General features: G+C 49.2%; 1 protein-coding gene across 1 annotated transcript; it reads left to right on the forward strand.

The window, feature by feature from the left end:
- The first annotated feature begins 247 nt into the window (after positions 1–247).
- Positions 248–3,373, forward strand: LOC136461638 (serine/threonine protein phosphatase 2A 57 kDa regulatory subunit B' kappa isoform-like). The gene is made up of 2 exons (XM_066460930.1): positions 248–1,838; positions 2,767–3,373. The coding sequence occupies exons 1-2, from the start codon at positions 720–722 to the stop codon at positions 3,145–3,147; spliced, it is 1,500 nt and encodes a 499-aa protein (XP_066317027.1). The 5' UTR covers positions 248–719; the 3' UTR covers positions 3,148–3,373.
- Positions 3,374–21,492: the final 18,119 nt, after the last annotated feature.

A 21,492-nucleotide genomic window follows, 5' to 3' on the forward strand; every position in this document is an offset into this window, starting at 1 on the left:
AGCCGTTACAACTGATTTCCCATTATCCAATCACCATCATGCAGTTCGTACCCGTATGCCTTTCCAGAGCGAAAGATGGAGAGCACCCAGCCATAAAAAAGGCCGAGATTCGACGGCTGAGGAAGCTCGAAACGCCCTATCCGACGTTCCAACCGCGCCGAGCGGGCGATCCATCGTCCTTGCAGCGCACCACTGCAGCTCGCTCGCTCGCTCTACTCGGAGAGTGTCCTCTCGCCTCCTCCCCTCTCCGCCAGCGGCTGCCCTCCCCTGCCACCAGCCCACCACCACCCCTCCTCAAAACGCCAAAATTTCCTCACTTCTCCACGCCCTTTCCCCTCCTCCCGAGATGCCATCCATGGCCGCCTCCCGCCCCCGGATCTGGCGCTGAGCCCGCCATTGCCGGATCCCTGCCAGGCCTCCTCCTCGCCGTCGCGCTCCCGGCCCGGTTTTATTGGGCGCGGCGTGGCATTCCCTCTCATCTCGGTGCGTTCACCGGGGGGCGGTGGTTGATCTGTACCGGCGGGTGCAGCGCGCCTTGCGATCTCTTGCTGTCGCTGCGGGAGGATCGGCCGCTCGTCGCCGTTGCCAAGCGCGCTCTTTTAAGGCCCGGGGATTCGCGCCCCCGTGTCCGTGTTGCCGAGAGGAGGCCGGGCCTGTCGGAATGATCCTTTAATTGGGGGAGATTTGATGTGTTGTTGGTGCCGCCGGATCTCGCCGACATGTGGAAGCAATTTATTGGAAAGCTGTCGTGGAAGGCGATGAAATCCAGCTCTGGCGGCGGGGCCGCGAGCTCGCCGCCTGCGAAGCCGCCGCCGCCCCTATCGTCGCCGCGGGAGAATGGGGCCTCGCCGCGGGAGAATGGGGTCACGGCGAAGCCCAACGTTTCGCCTCCCTCTCCCGCGGCTGGCGCCGGAGCCGAGGTGAGGTCCAGGGAGGACGCCTTTGTCCAGAAGGTTAACATTTGCTGCGCGGTGTACGACTTCTCCGACCGGGGCAAGGACTCGCCGGAGAAGGAGCGGAAGCGGCAGATGCTCATGTCCCTGGTCGACTGCATTGGCGCCGCTGAGGAGCCTCTCACGGAGACAATGATAGCAGCGTGCGTGCGCATGTTCGCCGCTAACCTGTTCAGGGTCTTCCCGCCCAAAGTCCGGTCTGGCACCTCGGCTTCGGAGACCGAGGAGGACGAGCCCTTCTTCGATCCGTCCTGGTACCACCTGCAAGTCGTTTATGAGTTTCTCCTTAGGTTTGTGACTTCGCCGCTCGTCGATGCTAAGGTGGCTAGGAAGTATGTGGATAGCTCTTTCGTCTCCAAGCTGCTTGATCTGTTTGATTCGGATGACCCGAGAGAAAGGGACTGCTTGAAGACAATATTGCATAGGATATATGGCAAGTTCATGGGAAACCGACCATTCATCCGTAAGGCTGTGAGCAATATCTTCTATAGGTTTGTGTTCGAGACAGATCATCACAATGGGATCGCCGAGCTGTTGGAGGTCTTTGGCAGTGTAATAAGTGGGTTTGCCAAGCCATTGAAGGAGGAACATAAGCTGTTCTTATGGAAAGCATTGATACCACTTCATAAGCCGAAATCAGTGGGAGTGTATCTGCCACAGCTGACATATTGCATCACACAATTTATTGAGAAGGAACCGAAGCTTTCTGGGACTGTGATCAGAGGCCTGTTAAAGTATTGGCCAGTTACAAATAGTCAGAAGGAAATGATGTTTTTGGGGGAGTTGGAGGAGGTGCTGGAGTTGACTGACATGGCTGAATTTCAGAAATGCATGGTTCCCTTGTTCCGGAAGATTGCTAGTTGCCTGAATAGCTCTCATTTTCAGGTGAGATTCACTCTTCATATTTTGTTCTGGTCTTGTGCTCATAACAGTTGCCGTGGTAAGAAATACTAACAGGAATATATGCTCGTGTAATCATTAGTTTCTCTAATAAAGGTTAGATGCACAGCTTTAAGCTTTTTTATTTTTTTAATCAAGTAATAGTTGCAATGTTGTTTGCCAGATCAATCTTTCACTTATTTTAATTGAAGAGTCTGTTTGACCCCTTTCCTTTTCGCCTTGTTTTTTCTGATTTATTAGTGTCCCTTTACATGGTCCCCTGTGTCTTTATGACATAGTGCTTACTAATTAATGATAAGAATTTCATCAGTGGTTAAAATCTTTTCTTGTTGGCTAAAGTGAGACCACACACTTATGTTATTGGCTTAAGTTTAGTTGGTGGCCACTTCCTTTATGAGGCTTCAGGCCATTTGCTTTACTACAGAATTGGAAATGCCCTATAATTCTCTAATTCTGCCTCATAATGGTCTCAGTGTACTCTGAAGTCTAACGTCACAAATAAATCCATGGTCCAAAGGCAGATGATAGGAATCTTTGGGGTGTTAATGTGTGGCAATTGCCAAAATCTGCTGTTCTTGTAAATACTTTAATTTCCTCAATAAATCGAAGATACAGACATTTGCACTTTGTGGGACTTGACAATCAGCTAGGTGGAATTGTGATTTTGAATCTGTCTATCGATTTTGTGCACTAATGTGGATGGGACACAGTGACTCCTATTTCCTTGTTTGTACAGCATATTGTATTCATCTGTCTTCGTCGATTAAGTAAGATACATAAATGTAGGGTTGTGAGCGGCCTGGCATTTGCGTTTGTACTGTCTTTGCTCATGTCACTTGCATGTTGTATTGTTGCATAAAGGAGTTACCATTTGAAACTCAAGCACTGCTTTTCTTTGGCATGGCTTTTGCAGGTTGCAGAGAGAGCCTTATTCCTATGGAACAACGAGCACCTATTCGGTATGATCTCCCAAAACCGTCAAGTGATCCTACCGATTATATACCCAGCTCTGGAGCGGAACACCCGCTGGCACTGGAACCAATCTGTCCTCAATGTAACAATGAATGTGCGGAAAATGTTCCGCGAAATGGATGAGAGGCTTCTTGTAGCCTGCCAGAACAACTTCCAAGAGGAAGAGGAGAAGCGAGCTGCAACTGAGGAGCGGCGGAGGCTCATGTGGGAGCAGCTGGAGCGGAGCGTTGCTCATGGGTATCACCAACCAGTGATCGCTGCAGACGCAAGCTTTCCTGCGCCCCCTTCGTCGGGTCGTCTTGTAGCTCCTACCGTGACATGAGAACCTGAGATTGCAACAAAATGTGCTCCGTTTTCACCACTTGGTAGCTAAGCTAGATGAAGTTGCTTGCTTCACTGGGGATGCACAAAGGCATTTTGTTACCTTCTGTATGCATAACCCCCTGTCAAAGTCTGTAATTAATAGTTGATGGTTTGAGGACAAAGGGACATTTTGAATTTTGCATGGCGTATTCTTGAAATGGGCATGTGTTTTCTTCTTGCCTGAATCTTGTCTGATTCTACCAGAGTGCTCTGCTCTGTATATCTGGAGTCTGGACAGTGTGCATCATGGGAGGATGACAAGTAACAAGTTTGCAGCTTTCCTTTTTGTTGTTTTCGTGACAAATAGCTTATGCTTATTTTTTATTCTATTATGTGGACAAATATGGAATATGGTGGGAAGGAAACAAGAACAGCTAAGGCCGGCTGACACACGAACCATCTCTTTCAGAATGTTGTGCTTAGGTTATCTACTTGCTGATTGCTATTTTGTACTACTATAAGTAGGATCATGATCTTACCTAATATTCTGAGAATTATTTGGATCCAGCTGTGGAGACCGGAGAGCCTTCAAAATGTACATTGTTAATATGAATACGTTCATACGTATATGTACAACTGGAAAAGTAAGAAATGAATTCATGCCCTGTATATGCCTCTTTGTATGATATGACATGGTATTGTCTGAATCCTGAGTGAATTCTCACCTGATGTTTGAATGCCACCGCATCTCTTAATGTACACTTGTTTATTGCTACTCAAGACATCCGTTAACGTGTCTATCATACGCTGTCAAACAAAGCCTGTTCGGAAGGTCGTATCGTGGATTATTTACTGCTGGCTGATTTGGTGTGAGAGAAAAACACTGTTTCCGGCTGGAAATTTACGATCGTTTATGAGCAAGCGAACAGGCTCAGATTACTATCTCCGTCTCAAAATAAGTACACTTCTAGAGTTTAGCTAAAAAGATCAAGATTAGTGAGAAATTACGTATATGCTCCTATAAAGGTATAATTGTTACGCTTTGGAAAGAGAGAACATAGAAAAAGGCAAGTGAAATTAATTCTCCAAGGCCCTGTTTGGATTGTGGGATTTCCAAAAAGGAAAAGTACAGGAATCAAGATTCCTCCATTTTATGTACTGTTCATGTGTTTGGAACACAGGATTGAGCTATCCTTTCCTATGGAAAGTTTCCTTCACCCATTCATTTTGAAGGAAAGAGAACATCCAGTCTAGGCCATTGGAAAATTTCCTGTGACATAATGCGCACCTGCCTAAGCTACCGAACACTATTGCCATGCATCAGTGAGAAAAAGAACAAGACACAAAAACGGAGGAAACATTTTTTATCTATTCACGTCGCTTGTGTTCTCGCCATGCACCAACTCCAGAACTTTGATCTACGATCTACGCTTCAGTGCTCCATTGTTGAGTTAATGACCTACCAAACCTAATCTCAAGCTACCAAGTTTAGCAAAACAAGCACATCATTAGTCCAAATATAATGAGATTCTTCTACTACCTCGTTCCTGCATTCCAAACGCTTATTTCCTGTGTTTTTTCATTTCTCCGTTTTACCACCATATTCCTTTTCTATTTCTATATTTTCTCCCATTCCTACATTTTTTATTCAGGCTCTAAAAATGCACTTGTTACGGGACCGAGGGAGGAACTTCCAGTACAGCATGATCCTTTCGGATACGAGATTATTGATCCACGTGGGGCCAATCACGTAGTAGCACTGGTACTTGCATACCCGAGGAAGACAGGAAGTAGCTGTCTGAGAGTGACACGTGGCCGCCTTGACAGTGCTGAGCTTCATATAAGAGACACTGGCACACAGCAATCCTGTGTTTGGTTGGGCGGTGGTCTTGTTTAGTTTCTTTTTACTTCATGTCACATCGCATCGCAGGTTGGACACATGCATAGATTATTAAATATAGATTAAAAAATAATTAATTATACAGATTATGACTAATTTACAAGATGATTTTTAAGCTTAATTAATACATGATTTGACAATATGATGCTACAACAAACATGCGCTAACGATGGATTAATTAAGCTTAATAAATTCGTCTCGTAGATTACTGAGGACTCTATAATTTATTTTATTATTACTATCTTAACCCTCTCATATGAGATCTCGATGTAACACCGAATGTGACCTTCCTAGACTTTACTTTTCGGATTTAATCCAGGCTGCGGTAAGCCAGTTTCAAACTGTTTGGTTGCCTGGTTGGGCTGGTTAGCCTGTCCTGCTCGAGCCACCGACCACTTTAGCCAGGCCAGCTGGGAACGAGGTGGGCGGCCGTTTCCACGGAGCCAGGCGCGAGCCAGCGCGCGTATCCGATCGCCTCACCTCCCGCTATTTGAGAAAATTGGAATTTTGCCCTTCTGGCAGATGGTTTTTGTTTAAATGTCATTAAAATTGTGGGCTTCGTTAAAATGCCTCTATGAAACCGATCATTCACGTTATATTGCCATTTCATGATTTAAGCTAACTTTTAATATTTTTCAGCCCAATATTTGACTTACTGTGGCCGTTTTACCCCTCCGTGTCCATTTACCTTATCCCCTCGTTCACTCTCCTCTCCCTCATGAACTCTCTTTCATTCTCGCTCTCTCCGTCGCAGAACGAGGACCAGGCTCCGGGCAGGAGCCCGACGCCGGAACGCCGCCGCCCCCTACCCGAGCCCCCGCGGCTCCCTGGTCGTGCTGCCGCCCCCAATCCCAGCCGCGCCACCGCGGGGAAGGCGCAAGGGGCTGGGCCCCGACGGCAGTGGAGAGCGAAGCCCACAGCGGGGAAGGCGCAGGGTAGGGCAGAGGCATGGCCTTGCAAGCCAGTCGTCCTCATCTTTCCCCCTCTCCCTCTCTCCTGCTGTGGCCGCTCATGGTGCTCGTGCCCGGTGCCGGTGGGTCTCGACGATGCCACGGTTGGCACAGAGCAGTCTCAGGTGCTCCTATTTCCTCTTGTATTTTGGGATTTTGCTTTTGCCTCTCTGATTCGTCCCTTCGATGACTTTGATTCGTGTTCTAGGGTTTGGCCTAGAATGCCTGTTGTTCCAATGTTTGCCTTCTCTGTGTTTATCTGTGAAAGGACGACACCAATTGGCAATGACACTACCAATTCGTGTTCTAGGGATTGTGTCTGTGATTTTATTTTTGCAGCTTTTTTCTCAGTTTTTCCCTCCCCCGTTCTTACTTCGATTCTTCATTTTGAGACCAATTTAGTTCGTTCCTTTTTGCTCAGATTCGTGCTATGACATGAGTTGATGCTACCCCTTAAGTGAATTTGATTGAATCGAGCACGAAGAAATTGAACGAATTTTGTTTTTGGGGAGTTTTTCGTGTTCTTTGGCCGTGATCTAATTTTCCCGGAGTTTGGGTTGAAATTGGGCGATGATCTCTTAGACTATGCTCACCAACTCCCTTGTGATGGCCTGTGAAATGTTTGGTCGCGATTTGTTTTGATTTGGTCTAGTTTTTCGTCGATTTTGTGGCCGCTAGTTTCCTGTTCTAGATTTCCAGTTCTTCGTTTCTTCATGCTTGTTCGCCGTGGGAGGCCGAGCAACAGGAGCCGCGTGCTCCCAGCGCTAGTCCAGCGACCGGCCGCTCGGCCAGGTGTTCTGCTCAGCGGTGAGCAGCTCCACCGCTCAAGCCCCTCTCTGTCTCCCACCGTCTCTCTCTGTGCCCGACGGTGAGCAGCACCACCGCCCGTACTTCTCTCTCTGCTCGCTTTCCCCCACCGATTCAACGAGCTCAGGGGCAAAATGGTCACTGAAGGCTAAAATTTTGACTGAAATTTTTTTAAAGTAGACTTAAAACTCAAAATGGTATTATAGCGTGTTGAATTCGTTTCATAAGTGCATTTCAGCGAAGCCCACAAAATTGATGGCATTTGGGCGAACCCATATGGGCAAAATTCGGATTGTCTCCCCGCTATCCACGCGCGCATCACCGCCCGCCTCCCGGTAGCTCCTCCCCGTCCGCCGCCGGTCACCTGTTTCCCCGGCCAGCTCCTCGCCGTCCGCGCAGCTCGTCCGTGTCCGCGCGCCGGCCAACCGCATCCCCGGCGAGCTCGTCGGCTGCGCCGCGCTCATCCCGCAAGATCCAAGCGGAGGTCGACGCGGTGCGGCTCGAGGTTCACCACGCTCGTGGACGGGAGCTCCACAAGCAAGCAACACCCTCAATCCCGTAAATGTTGTTTCGTGATCTGAATCCGTGTCCCCTTCCGTCGAACGCGCTCGTGGACGGGAACTCTGCGCAGTGTGGCCAAGCGGAGCAGGGGAGGGGCGTCAATGGCGTCCGCGTGCTGGGCATCCTCGCAGCCCCTCGGCCGCACAGCTCCTCCGCGTTCGCGTGCCGGGCGTTCGAGAAGGTGGCCTGCTCCCGCAGCGCCTCGACGGACCCCGCGTGCTCGCCGCGGCGCCATGCCTGAGCGACAACCACGGAGGCAACGACCTGCCACTACTGTGGAACCGCGGCAGCGGCGTTCTGCATCGAGTGCCGCGCCGCCGGGGTCTGCTCCACCACGCCCGCGCCCCGCTCTGTGCCGAATGCCTCGCCGCCGGGGCTGTCTTCCGCCGCGCCTCGTCTTCCGCCTTCCTCTGCTCCAACTGCGACTTCGGGAGGTACAAGTCCACGGCCGCTGCGCCGTGCTGCCGAAGATGGTGCTTGGTGGAACATCTAGGAGGACGAGGAACCCCAGGTGCTGAGCTTGGAGGATCTGAATATCTGATAACGCTGTCCTCGCCCAAGGTAGTAGCAATGCGCATGCGCTGCCTTGTCCCCTTAATTCTCTGCTCTCATTGCCCACTGAATTTTAGTCATGTCTACGTTTTACTCTGATTTCTGTGATGTAAATTCTCGACTGGCAGTCAGGTTGGTTCACATGCCTCTGCTCAATGATGATTGCAGATATGTTTGTGTGCTAAATCACATGAATTTTTGTTGTTATTTCGTTGTTCAAATGGAATAGATTGATCTGGATTGAGGCACTCACTGAACTGCATCAACCTGCTTCTAGACCATTCAGTTTCGTGACTGTCCAAATGCAATCCAATCAACATGCTACTTCCTTTAAGCAGAACTCAAACTCCATCAACCTGCTATATACTAGACCTTCGAATAGCAGGAGCAGAAGAACTTTGGCAGCATGTTAGTTTTATGACTGGGCAAATACAGCATGGCATGTTCGAACCGATTCAGGCCTTGTTTAGTTCGGGAAATTTGAGAATTTGGTTACTGTAGCATTTTGTTTTTATCTGGCAATTAGTGTTCAATCATGGACTAATTAGGCTCAAAACGTTCGTCTCGCGATTTCCCACCAAACTGTGCAGTTAGTTTTTTTTTCCGTCTATATTTAATGCTCCATGCACGTATCGTAAGATTCGATGTGATGGCTACTGTAGCATTTTTTAGGAAAACTTTTTGGAACTAAGGCCCTGTTTAGTTTCCAAAATTTTTTGCCTCCTACAGTAAAAGAGCATGTTTGGACACATGCATGGAGTACTAAAAAACTAATTACACAGTTCTCGACGAAATCGCGAGACGAATCTTTTAAGCCTAATTAGTCCATGAAAAGCCTTAAGTTCTACAATAACCCATATGTGCTAATGCCCGATTAATTAGTATCATTAGATTCGTCTCTCAGTTTCCTGATGGGTTCTGTAATTTGTTTTTTTATTAGTATCCAAAAACCCCTCTCGACATCCTTCCGACACATCTGATGTGACACAAAAAAATTTTCACCTCCCCAACTAAACGCACCCTCAACAAGACCTCAGTGGTATGTGGTGTCATCTCCATGGCTGACAATCTCCATTCGCGTGGCAGTGTGCGCACGATGCCGGCAGCGAGGTCGTCCTGCTGCTGTCGTGCTCTCCAAGGATGCCCAATAGAAGAATGGGGTAAACTTATAAGTCAAAGAAGCGGTGACTCTATGCAAAGCAAATTAGACAACTAAACACATCATTTGCTAGTTAGGCTTAGATAGCACGGACAACCAAACAACTAAGGATTGGCTTAGACCGAGCAGACTAAGGCGTCCAGCCTAGGATTCTAGCCAGGATAGAAATGGGACAGGAAACAAACATACCCATACAGCTTAAACAAAGCTTCCTATCTCGTGAACTTTTCGTCTCCGGTAGATGTATAGCCCTCCGGCGATGCAGGAGATGTCCTACTACGGGCACGTCCAGAAGCGCCGCCACGACAGAGGCTGCCTTTGTCACTCTCCTCGGTTCCTCGGACCTCTTGTTTGCTCATCATCCATCCCTCATCTTTGGCAGCCTCTTCACCGCGTGCTGCTGCTTTTGCTGCTGCTGCTACGAGACCTGCGAGTGCTGCCTCGACTGCCTCTGCTGCTGCGGCTAATCAATTGTTCCTGACGATTTTTTTAATTTTAACCCTTTTTTTAATATAATTTTAAATCTAACACTGTCAATTTTTTTAAAACTAACACTTTTGGCCGCACCTATTGCCATGGCGCGGCCAAATGCATGTGCCGCGCCATGCATGGCGGCGCGACAGAGGCCTTACGTGGCGGCGACCATCACCGCTGACCGTTGACGTGGCAAGGCTCTGCCGCGCCACCGATCTTGGCGCGGCAGTGCCGCGCCCTGATCCATGGCGCGGCAGAGCCCGGTATAAACGCCGCCGCTGTCTCTTGCCCGAGCAGTCGGCGTTCTGTGAGAAAAAGAGCAAGGCAGTGCCGCCGCGCCCGTCTTCGCCCGCGCCTGCCCGCGGCCGAGGACGCCGCCACCGTGCCCGCACGCAGGCGTGCCTCCCCCTCCGGCCGCCTCCATCCCTCCTCGTCCTCGTTTAAGGTTCTGATGCATATTTTATTTTTGTTTGAATAATGGATATGATATTATGAATGGAGTTAAGATTAGCAGAATTTTTTTTGGGAACTATGGTGAAGATATAAGTTTGACTTTGTCAATGTTAAGGTTAATTATTTAGTGTGGGGGATATACCCCCGGGTACCACAAGATGGTACATGGGCCGCACCATCCGAGGTGGCCCGGCCCATAAGATCAAGGCGTGCACATCAAGATTACAAGTCATATTAGATATTGTAATAGTACCAAATTGGATACTTTACTTATAACCTTGTCTCTTCGGAGTATATAAGGAGAGACAAGGGTCCCCTAGAGGGGAGGACAATCCATCTAGATCTCAATACAATACACCAAAGACACAGGACGTAGGGTATTACGTCGACCAGACGGTCCGAACCTGTCTAAATCGCTGTCTCTGCGCCTTGTGTCACCATCTGGTTCCTGATTACACGCATCCTACCGATAATCTACCACCACGGGCACCCCCCTCGGTGGACTGCCGACCATATTTCGTCAACAGTGGCGCGCCAGGTAGGGGCCCCCTCTAGGGGGTGTGCACGCTGATCCATGGTGAACCAGATGGGGTTTTTCTTCATCAACAAACGACATCACGGTTTCTCGTCACGGTGCATCAAGCCGAGCACGATCCTACCTCCCGCAACGAGCTCCATCCTGCTCACTGGATCTTTGCCAGGATCTACGTCAAGAAGCAAGGGCCACAAGATGAATCAATCTGTAAACGATCAAGCTTGTTTCCAGGCTGCCGCCGCCACTGAAGATGCCTGGGTCAAGATGTCGTTGATTCATCGTCACCCTTCGGCGACACTCTCCAACAGCCCGGGCCCATCGTCTCGAGATACGTTTCGCCTCCAAGCTAGCCGATTACAAACTCTCCGGAATCCTGAACGTGCATGGACTACTTGTCATCAAGTACTGCACGCACACCACGTTGACGTGAGCAAGCAATCAGAGAGGAACATGCACACCAATCAGATAGGAACGTGCACGTACGAGATGGTTTTCTCGGCTGCTTATCTGCGTTCGGCGGAACCAACTCCGACTTCGCTTGCCGAGTTCGACTACGATGGAGCCTATCAACCGAGCCGAGGCCTTGGCAGCGTTTGCTCACTTGGGCCTGCCTTTCCTACTTCTCGCACACATACGCACATGCACCAATCGGGCGGGCAATGAGTCCGTGCATACATGCAAGCCAATGGCAAGCAAGGAAGATGAACACGTGATTACGTGTCTTTGAAGCAATCAATAGCACATGCATACGCATCTACAGGATCTAACCGTCCAAGGTGTACACGATTTTCTCGGCCATGCAAATAAGCAACAGTCTTGAAGGACTCCGCGTACTTCTCCTACTCCAAATACGAGGGCCTTTGGACGATCTACAAAGCATATACATGTGCTAATTAATTAGCCTTCATGCATGTGCATATATACAGCAGCCGATCGACGACGTCCGAAGCTAAGTCAATACTCATTTATTTTCTAATCTAATATCCTATGACATAGTATGTCTTCAGATGTCTCCCACATACGCGTGATATATTTTTGGCAGGAGCTGCGCAACCATCATGGGCATACACCAAAAGAAGCGTCCGAGCTGTTTAAATTAGCCACGTCGAGCCATCAACCGAGCCGCTGAGCAGCTCCGTCGAACTCCGACCACGTCGACCGCGGCCACGTTGACCACGTCCCGAGCGGCTCCACCGAGCTCCGACCACCAGACCACGTCAACCACGTCCCGAGCGGCTCCGCCGAGCTCTGACCACCAGACCACCAGACCACGTCCCGAGCGGCTCCGCCGAGCTCCGACCACATCGACTACCAGACCATGTCGCAATGATGATCGCCGCGAAGAACGGCGCTACGACAATCGCGACCACGGTCATGACGACAGATCAGAAAGCTCGAGGACCGGACAACTTCATCGCCACCGATCAGATTTCTATCCAAAGATAAGTACACTTCTAATATTTATATTTAATATAATTTTCATTACGACGTTTCTCCACAACGTCCTCGTCGTGATTATTCTTCCAATAACGTTTGTCCATGTATACCATCCTAAATATAACATACATCTATACTGAATGCAAATCCTCGACCAGTCACGTTGACGCTCGAACGCCTCTAGAGACGGCCCTGTCTTCGGCTTCTCCCTACACGTGCACGAGCGTCTGCCCTCTGCGTTATGGGTGGTCGGCAGCGGCTCCTTAGCGACGCTTTGTTCTTCCTACACGTGCACGGGTTCCGCGCCCCGCGTTATGGTTAACAAGCTAACTAGGGCTGGAGACTCAGCTATATACTAACTGGTCGGACGGTTTATATTAAGTATAAACACAAACTTCATATTAACACTGATGTTTACAAAGCACCAACTGCTTTATCACATCATGCTCATTTGCAAATGACTGCTGAGTGTTGTTTCTTCACCGCTGATTTTTTCTCCATAATTTATTATTTTATACATCATGTACTACTATTCTACATATTTATATTGCAGGAATTTCGAGCTATGCTCGGGGACTTCGTCGCTCGCTTCTCGACCATGGCTCAGGGACTTCGTCGCTCGCTCCTCGACATGTGCTCGGGGACTGCCTCGACCACTCTCCGACCATGGCTCGGGGACTCCGTCGCTCGCTCCTCGACATGTGCTCGGGGACTGCCTCGACCACTCTCCGACCACGGCTCGGGGACTTCGTCGCTCGCTCCTCGACCTGTGCTCGGGGACTGCCTGCCTCGATCACTCTCCGACCACGGCTCGGGGACTTCATCGCTCGCTCCTCGACATGTGCTCGGGGACTGCCTCAGGGACTGCCTCGACCACTCTCCGACCATGGCTCGGGGACTTCGTCGCTCGCTCCTTGACCTGTGCTCGAGGACTGCCTGCCTCGATCACTCTCCGACCACGGCTCGAGGACTTCGTCGCTCGCTCCTCGACATGTGCTCGAGGACTGCCTCGACCACTCTCCGACCACGGCTCGGGGACTTCGTCGCTCGCTCCTTGACCTGTGCTCAGGGACTGCCCCCGACCACTCTCCGACCACGGCTCTAGGACTTTGCGTCTTGCTCCTCGACCTGTGCTCGGGGACTGCCCCGACCACTCTCCGACCATAGCTTGGGGACTTTGCGTCTCGCCTCCTCGACCGTAGCTCGGGGACTGCCTCGACCACTCTCCGACCATGGCTCGGGGACTTTGCGTCTCGACTACATGTGATTGGCAACTCACATACAGTTGGGATATTTTTTCTCACTTAGACCTTGCTACAAGGCTCATACCTTGCCTTCCAGCAAGCTCGGGGACTACATCGGTACGATGCACCTACCGGTGCATCTTGTATCGCCTGTACGACGGTTGGATTCTCAACTTAACTGGGAATTCTTTTTAGACCCTGGCACCACGTGCCTACATCACCTACTACCAGGCTCGGGGACTAAGTGGGCACACTTCACCTTGCGGTGAATGTGTTTGTTTTTTGACCTCTACGCCTCTGATGATCAAGGACGCTACGCTTCAAGACGCACTTACATTTCTTTTCAGAAATACAAGTGGGCACACTTATCAGGACAGAAATCTTTTTCTTTCTTCTTAAGAGCACCATACATTCTTCGGACAACCTCCTTCTCCGGCGACAACGGTGGTCGGAGATGTCAAGAACTCAAGCCTCACTATTCGGAGAAGGTTGAAACGGCGTGTTGCATCAGAATACATGGCGCTCGGGGACTAGCTATGGGGGATATACCCCCGGGTACCACAAGATGGTACATGGGCCGCACCATCCGAGGTGGCCCGGCCCATAAGATCAAGGCGTGCACATCAAGATTACAAGTTATATTAGATATTGTAATAGTACCAAATTGGATACTTTACTTATAACCTTGTCTCTTCAGAGTATATAAGGAGAGACAAGGGTCCCCTAGAGGACAGATCAATCGGTATACATCCCAATACAATACACCAAAGACACAGGACGTAGGGTATTACGTCGACCAGACGGCCCGAACCTATCTAAATCGCTGTCTCTGCGCCTTGTGTCACCATCTGGTTCCTGATTACATGCATCCTACCGATAATCTACCACCACGAGCACCCCCCTCGGTGGACTGCCGACCATATTTCGTCGACATTTAGTTAGAAGTATGTTTGCCATGTAATTTTTTGTTGTTATAATTGTTGTTTATAATATTTTAGTTCCATTGCAAATGATTATATTTTTTATTAATTTGCGTTGTTTTGATTGATGTTTAATTTGAACCGTTTTATTAGATGGAAGACATGTTTCGGAAGCAGTTATGGCGAAAATGGGGTCATCCTAGAGAAATGTACCCCGATGATTCTAGCAGAGATGCCCCCGTCTCTCCTGAACTCTCTGTCCCTAATTGTGACTGTGGTTGTTCGGCCGACGTGTTTCAATCGAGACATCTGGACACAGGGGCTCGTTGCTTCTACACGTGCAGTCGTTTTAATGTAAGTAATTATTGCCGTATATTTTTCTTTTCATTTGTATTACTAGGTTACTAATATTTTGTTGAATTTTTGTTGTGTAGGACCATGAGAGGTGCTTTTTCTTTCAGTGGATCGACGGTGTAGACAAGTTTGACCTCAGGTACCTCCTTTTCGACGATTGGTGGAGAGGGCGACATCCACGAGAGCACTTCGAGCGGTGGGTTCCACCTCCCCCTAACCCCCTCCAATGACAGCTAAGAAGAAGCACTTAGCCGCAGTTAGACGACTCGAGGAACCTTCTCTGTGCCATTGCGGAGACCGAGCCATGATAAACCCTGACAATACGTTGGAGTTTGTGTGTTCAAACAAGCATGAAGTAAGTGCAAAGTGTATTTGTTCAAAAGTTGAGGTATATGTGTCATGTACTAATGTCATGTTATTTAGGTGTATTCAATGGCGAAGTGTCGTTTTAAGGAGTGGTTGTATGGTCCTAAGAACAAATGACCCGAAGAACCTCCAAAAGCAAAACAAAAGAAGCTAGATGAGCACAGAAAGTGAGCTGGTCGCATCGTTGAATCACCGATTATGGTGTCTAATGAGGGGGACGAGGAGGAGGATGACACTGCAAGACTGAGCGAGCTCATCGCTCTAGCAGAGGTGGGCTTGCCGGCGGAGGAGGCTGAGGATGACACTGCCAGACTGAGCGAGCTCATCGCTCTAGCAGAGGCGGGCTTGCCGGCGGAGGAGGCTGAGGACGACACTGCCAGACTGAGCGAGCTCATCGCTCTAGCAGAGACGGGCTTGTCGGCGGAGGAGGCTGAGGATGACACTTCTAGACTGAGCGAGCTCATCGCTCTAGCAGAGGTGGGCTTGCAGGCGGAGGAGGATGATGACACGTTCTTCACTCAGGCCACAGAGGCCGCAGATGAAGCGGAGGCCGCTTACTACAGGCGAAAGATAGATCAGGGCAATGCAGGTGACCTTAGCCACAGCAACAGGGTTGTGGTTGAGGATTGGTACTCGGACAACGAGTTGCTGACTCAATATGTTTCTGACTGAGAGTTTTTGATTGTATCTTAAGTGATCGATCTTAAGTGATCACAACTGTTTGTATCATGCATTCAAAATTTATAAAACGAACATAATCAGTTGTCGCGTCGTAGCCCGGGTTCAGTTGCCACATAGGATGGTCCTACCGCGCCATAGGCCACGGCGGTCTAGGCCACGCCATAGTACATGGCGCGTCAGTGAGTCGGTCAGCCAACGGCCAGCCAGTAATAATTTAGTTGTTGTTGGTGTTGTGCTAAACTACAAGTGTTGTACAAAACGAACATTAAGCTAATAAATGTACAAAACGAACATTAAGCTACAAAATGAGTTGGCACATAATATTTTCATTTGTTTATGAGTACAAGTTTTCAACGATAATATTCGTTCGAATATAAGTTCGATGTAATGAACTAAGTCCCATAAATGTAAGGATCCCCTGAACGCCTCTTGGAAACCTCGTCGTCCAGTAGAAGAAGGGGGTCGTCGTACTCCACATCAAGAAGGGGGTACAGCTGGTGTGGCGTGGGAGGGGCCATCCTGTTACAAAATGATAAACAAAGGGTTAGAGTATTCAAATTAATATTTTTTAGATAAACATTATGTACCATAGCACAATTTGAACTACTTGTTATGTAATACAAACACAATATAAATCACCTATTGTCTTCTATGCCGGCTAGCCTTGTGGCCAGATTACTTGCAAACGGAGCAAATATTTCTGCCACGGGTCTCGTTGAAGTCTCCCCCATCGTACATGTCTTCGTAGTACCCTCTTATAGCGTCCATGTCCCCCTTCAGTCGCTTCTTCTTCCTTCTACCCTTCCCTAACTTCATTAGATCCGGATGCGGCACGTAGTCATAACCATTATAAGGTGGCCAATGTGTTGGGTCTAGGTATGGCTCAAAGCTCATCTCCCAAATACTAACGGTGTTCGAACGGAGATACAAGGTTGACATATATGGTAGATCCTCATAGTTGTACCCACGAACCCTGTAGGCCATGATCATATGAGAGCAAGGGGCATGCATGATCTGAGGGACGTTGCAACTGCACTCTACCTTCTCAAGATCAACTCGGTAGTTTCATCCACCATAACGTTCGCCGCCCAAGCTTGTGCCATCCTTGCCCCGTACACTAAAGATATGGCGGCGGGGTCCATACGACTCGGCGGTGTGCTGCTTGGCCAATTCCTCGGCCTCCTTCAAATGTTCAGTTCTGGCCTTTCCAAAATGCCCCTGCTCAGCTATATTCCTCTGTGCAAGTTCCCACCTCTTCACAAAATATTCGTTGCACTTATGAAAGGAGAACTCAACAATTCCAGACACAGGCAACGATCGAACTCCGCTGAATACACAGTTGAAGGACTCCGAGGAGTTAGTAGTCATGATGCCATACCTAAAACCCCCTCATCATATGCTAACATCCACTGAGCCTTCTGTTCCATCTGCGCCTCTAACCAAGCCTTTCCCGCTGCATTTACCATCTTGTCTACTTCTCTCTTTGTCTCCTTGAACTCATGCTCTATACGTACACAACATAGAGCCTTTACTTTGTCACATACCTCCTTCCACTGACGCCGCCAGAAATTTGCGGCAAAGTGTCTCATGCACCATCTATGTACTAGAGGCGGGAACCCATCTATTTGCTCACCTACAGCATTAAGAAGCCCTACGTGACGGTCGGAGATCAAACATATAGTGCGAGTTGGGCCAAGCACTTGGACACGTAGTAGCCGCATGAACCAAGACCACGATTCATTGTTCTCTCCCTCTGCCAAAGCAAAAGCCACGGGTACTATCTGGTGCTCAGGATCAACAGCAGCAGCCATCATCAAGGTGCCCCTGTACTTTTCTATCAGGAAAGTGCCATCAACAAGTACGACTGGCCGACAAAACTAGAATGCATGTTCTGTTTGCGCGAACAATCAGAACACACGATAGAGGACATGCCTCAATGGGTCCCAAAAAAACATCCCTCCGATGTCCACAAACCATTTTAAGCCAGGGTTATAATAATGCATTACACATAAGATGCGGGGCACCCTGTTGTATGCTTCCTCCCAAGTACCCCATCGAATCACGAGAGCGATTTGCTTAGCACGCCAAGCCTTTCCGTATGACACATCGTACCTAACAAATCCAGATATGGACTGTTGTAAAGAAGACACCGAGATGTCGTTATTGTCATCAACGAGGCCCAATATACGACGGGCAAGGTAACGTGCAGTGAGCTGCTGATGATTTTCCTTCCCCCTATTGTCTAGGCAAGTGTGGAGTTCAACAACTTTAGTTATCCTCCACTTACCATCACTCTGTCTCCTTCGTGCATTTAACCTCCACAGACAACCGTTTTTGCATATCAAGTGGTACCTCAACTCCTGGTCCGAATGAGTTATGGTGTACGATCTATGGTGGTACACAACATAGTCCTGAAGGAAGAGTTTCATCTCTGACATTGTGTTGAATATCATCCCCTTCCTAAGGGGTTCTTTCTCATGGTTATACAATGAATTCCTACACAGCTAGAGACCGGTATCACAAACTGCCATATCCGTTATGCTGACATCCCTATAGTTCGGAACGCCCCTGAAAGGTACGTTCTTGGACCTTAGTTGCTCAAGCTCAGTCGTTGTTTAAGGTGGTGGTGGAACATACTGCTGCGCTTCGCTAATTCTGGCCCATGAATCATAGGGGTTATCATCTGCAGCCAAATCTGTGACTAGTCTACCCTGAACATGGACACCATGTAAAACCTCGGTTCATACTGGTAATGGCATAGTATAAATCGGTACTGACATGGCATCAGCCATTGTTGCCACAGCATCTGTACCTCCTTGGTCATCATCAGAATCGTCTGAATCACTGCTAACTACATCACCGATCCCGTCCTCCTCCTCCCGCTCCTCCTCTTCCTGTTCGAACTCATTCACATCGAAGTCATTGCTTATACAGCCTACTGTAGTTGAATGAAACTGCTCCTGCATCAACTGTCTGTCCAAATTCATGTTATCCTGACTTGCTTCCCCTTCGACACCTAATTCTTGTTCATTGCCTCCAAAACCATCAATGGACGGGCCGTCCTGCACACCATGCATCCTGTACCCATTCTCCACCACCACCTCAGCCATGGGCACATTAGAACCTTGGAGAACCCTTGTGTAGCGGGACCAGTGAGTAGGATCGCACAAGGGCATGAGGACATAGTTTGCCATAGTCTTCCCAGTATCAAACCTCCCCTTGAGTGTGAAATCACCCCCAAACTTTGTATTCAAATAGACACAAAGGTCATTGAAGCTAGGAGGTTCATCAAACCATTCCAATTCTTCTTCCATATCCTCAAACATACCATCTTCTCTCCTAACACTTCCTCCGAACAAAACTCTAACACAATAATCCATCTGCAAAAGCATTTCAAGAAACTTCATGAAGTCGTCGAAATCATCGTACGTAATGTCCATACTAACATTATTACATTTTCTAACTATAACTATACTAACTAATCAAATATTAACATCTATACAAGGCTAACTACAACAACTTATTAGACTAAATCCAATGTACAACTAGAGTAAATAACTGTACTAACTATACTACCTTACTTTACTACCTATACTAACTTATTATATTACGTATACTAACTAAACTAACTAACTTTACTAACTATATTAGCTATACTTTGATAATTTACTAACTTTATTAACTGTGCTAACTATATTAGTGGAGTACCTCACTGCAGCACCTAGCCGGCGTGACCGGAGGTTCTGGCCGGAGGGGGAGGCACGCCTGCGTGCGGGCGCGGTGGCTGCACCGGGCGGTCGGCGGCCTAGCAGGCGCGGCTCGCTTACTGCCTCGTCTGGCTTGCTGGAGCGGGCGGGATAGCTGGCATGGGTAGACGTGGCCACGGCGAGCGGTGTCCTCGGCCGTGGGCAGGCACGGGCGAAGGCGGGCGCGGTGGCACTACCTTGCTCTTTTTCTCGTGGAACGCCGACTGCTCGGGCAAGAGGCAGCGGCGGCATTTATACCGGGCTCTGCCGCACCATGGATCAGGGCGCGGCACTACCGCGCTAAGATCGGTGGCACGGCAGAGCCTTGCCACGTCAGCGGTCAGCGGTGATGGTCGCCGCCACGTAAGGCCTCTGCCGTGCCACCATGCAAGGCGCGGCACAGGCATTTGGCCGTGCCATGGCAATAGGCGCGGCAAAAAGTGTTAGTTTTTTTAAAAAAACTGACAGTGTTAGATTTAAAATTATATTCAAAAAGGGTTAAAATTAAAAAAAAATCTTCCTGACAAGCTGGTCCTCACAGCGATGAGAACAGCTACGCCCTGTTCTTGTAGACTTGTTTAAGCCATGGCTGCAAGTACTGTTTGCTGATTTGGTATGAGAGAAAAATATTGTTCGTTGACTGAAAAAATATTGGCTTATAAGCTAAACAAGTCCAAACGAACAAGGCGCTAGTTTAGGAACCCTACTGGAACTTGGAATGGAATTAAGATCTGTGTTTGTTGATTGTTGTTGACTTGATGCACAAATGTGATGTGCCAGCTGTGCTTTTAAGGTTCAAAAGTGATGGTGGATGTGTAGAGATATACTGTGTTATTTTTCTGATCTTCAATGCTCACATAGCCATAATGCACCTTTGTTATTATTCATAAGGTTTTTTTGACAAAACCAAGCGGTAAAGCTTTATTGATCAAGAATTGTTACATCATTTGATAGAAATTCAACAATAAAGCTAGGGGAATCATCGTCCCAAATACAATAATTTTTAGAAATCATAGCTCGCTTCGCCGATTCATGAGCCACTTGGTTTGTCTCCCTTCTGCAATGCTCGATGGAGATCTCCTGGAATCCTAACCAGATTTGTCGGTGTTTTCGGACCATCGACGAGTAAATTTGTATTTGCGCGTCTGGCTCGGAGGACACAAGTATTTATACTGGTTCGGGCGGAACGTTCCTACGTCCAGTTCGCTGCTGCTCGTGTTACCGGCACTTAGTTTACAGTAGGGGTTACAAACAGGCGAGAGAGGGAGAGGATCCCAAGTCTCTGATGAAAGAAGTGAATGGGTGCTGAGAGCTCGCTTGCCGCTCAACCGTGTGCTCGTGTCGTGCTCTTGTGTTCCGATTCGTTTGCCCCCCTCCCTTCATGGGGCGCCCTGCTTTCTCTTTTATAGGCGAAGGAAAAGCGCGGGTTACAGCGGAGAAAATGAGAAGAACGAGAGAGAAGAAGGCTTCCAGGATCGTCGGGTCCTTCTTCTCCTTCATGCGGGTCCCACCGATCCTGTAGATGTCAACAGGGGACGGCTCCACGTCGTGGCCCTGTTCGTCACTGGCGCCATGCGCAAGCGTCATCTACCGGTCATGGCGTTCCATTCCGTCCCGACGGACGTCGTGGTGAACTGACGCGCCTGTCCGTGTTCGTACGAGGGTTAGGCAGAACAACACCACCACGACCGACACTGTTCTTGATATGAATCCTTAGGTATGGTCCGTCATGGCCACGAGTTACATCGAAGTGTGCCAGTCTCTTCCCTGGTGTCAGAGTTTTGACCCAGGCCCATACGCTTGGACCTGGAGTGGTTGGCGGCGGTAATGGGGTCCCCGTCGAACAAGACGGAAACCACGTCCTTGAAGTCGGGCAAGACGGAGCCCGCACCCAAGGGGTCGGGCGAGGAGCCACGCCTTGGACGAGACGGAACTGCGGCCTTGGGGTCGGGCGAGACGAAGGCCCCGCGGCCTTGGGCGAGACAGAAACCGCTCCTTGGGGTCGGACGAGACGGAGCCTGCGGGCCTTGGACGAGACGAAAACCGCGTCCTTGGGGTCGGACGAGACAGAGCCTGCGGCCTTGGGCGAGACCCTCTGAGGTCTTGATGTCGGCGCAGATCTTATCCGCGACTTGGTGTCGGGCAGACAGAGCCCGCACCTAAGGGGTCGGGCGAGAGGGAGCCCGCGCCTTGGGGTCGACGAGACCTTTTAATACATCTTGCTC

This window comes from Miscanthus floridulus, chromosome 6 (assembly GCF_019320115.1).
Source record: "Miscanthus floridulus cultivar M001 chromosome 6, ASM1932011v1, whole genome shotgun sequence".
Taxonomy (NCBI): Eukaryota; Viridiplantae; Streptophyta; class Magnoliopsida; order Poales; family Poaceae; genus Miscanthus; species Miscanthus floridulus.

Excerpts from the sequence above, each read along its gene's own strand:
- LOC136461638 (XM_066460930.1), top strand. The coding sequence starts at position 720 with ATGTGGAAGCAATTTATTGGAAAGCTGTCGTGGAAGGCGATGAAATCC. Across the intron at positions 1,839-2,766 it reads TGAATAGCTCTCATTTTCAG|GTTGCAGAGAGAGCCTTATT; the intron begins GTGAGATTCACT and ends TGGCTTTTGCAG.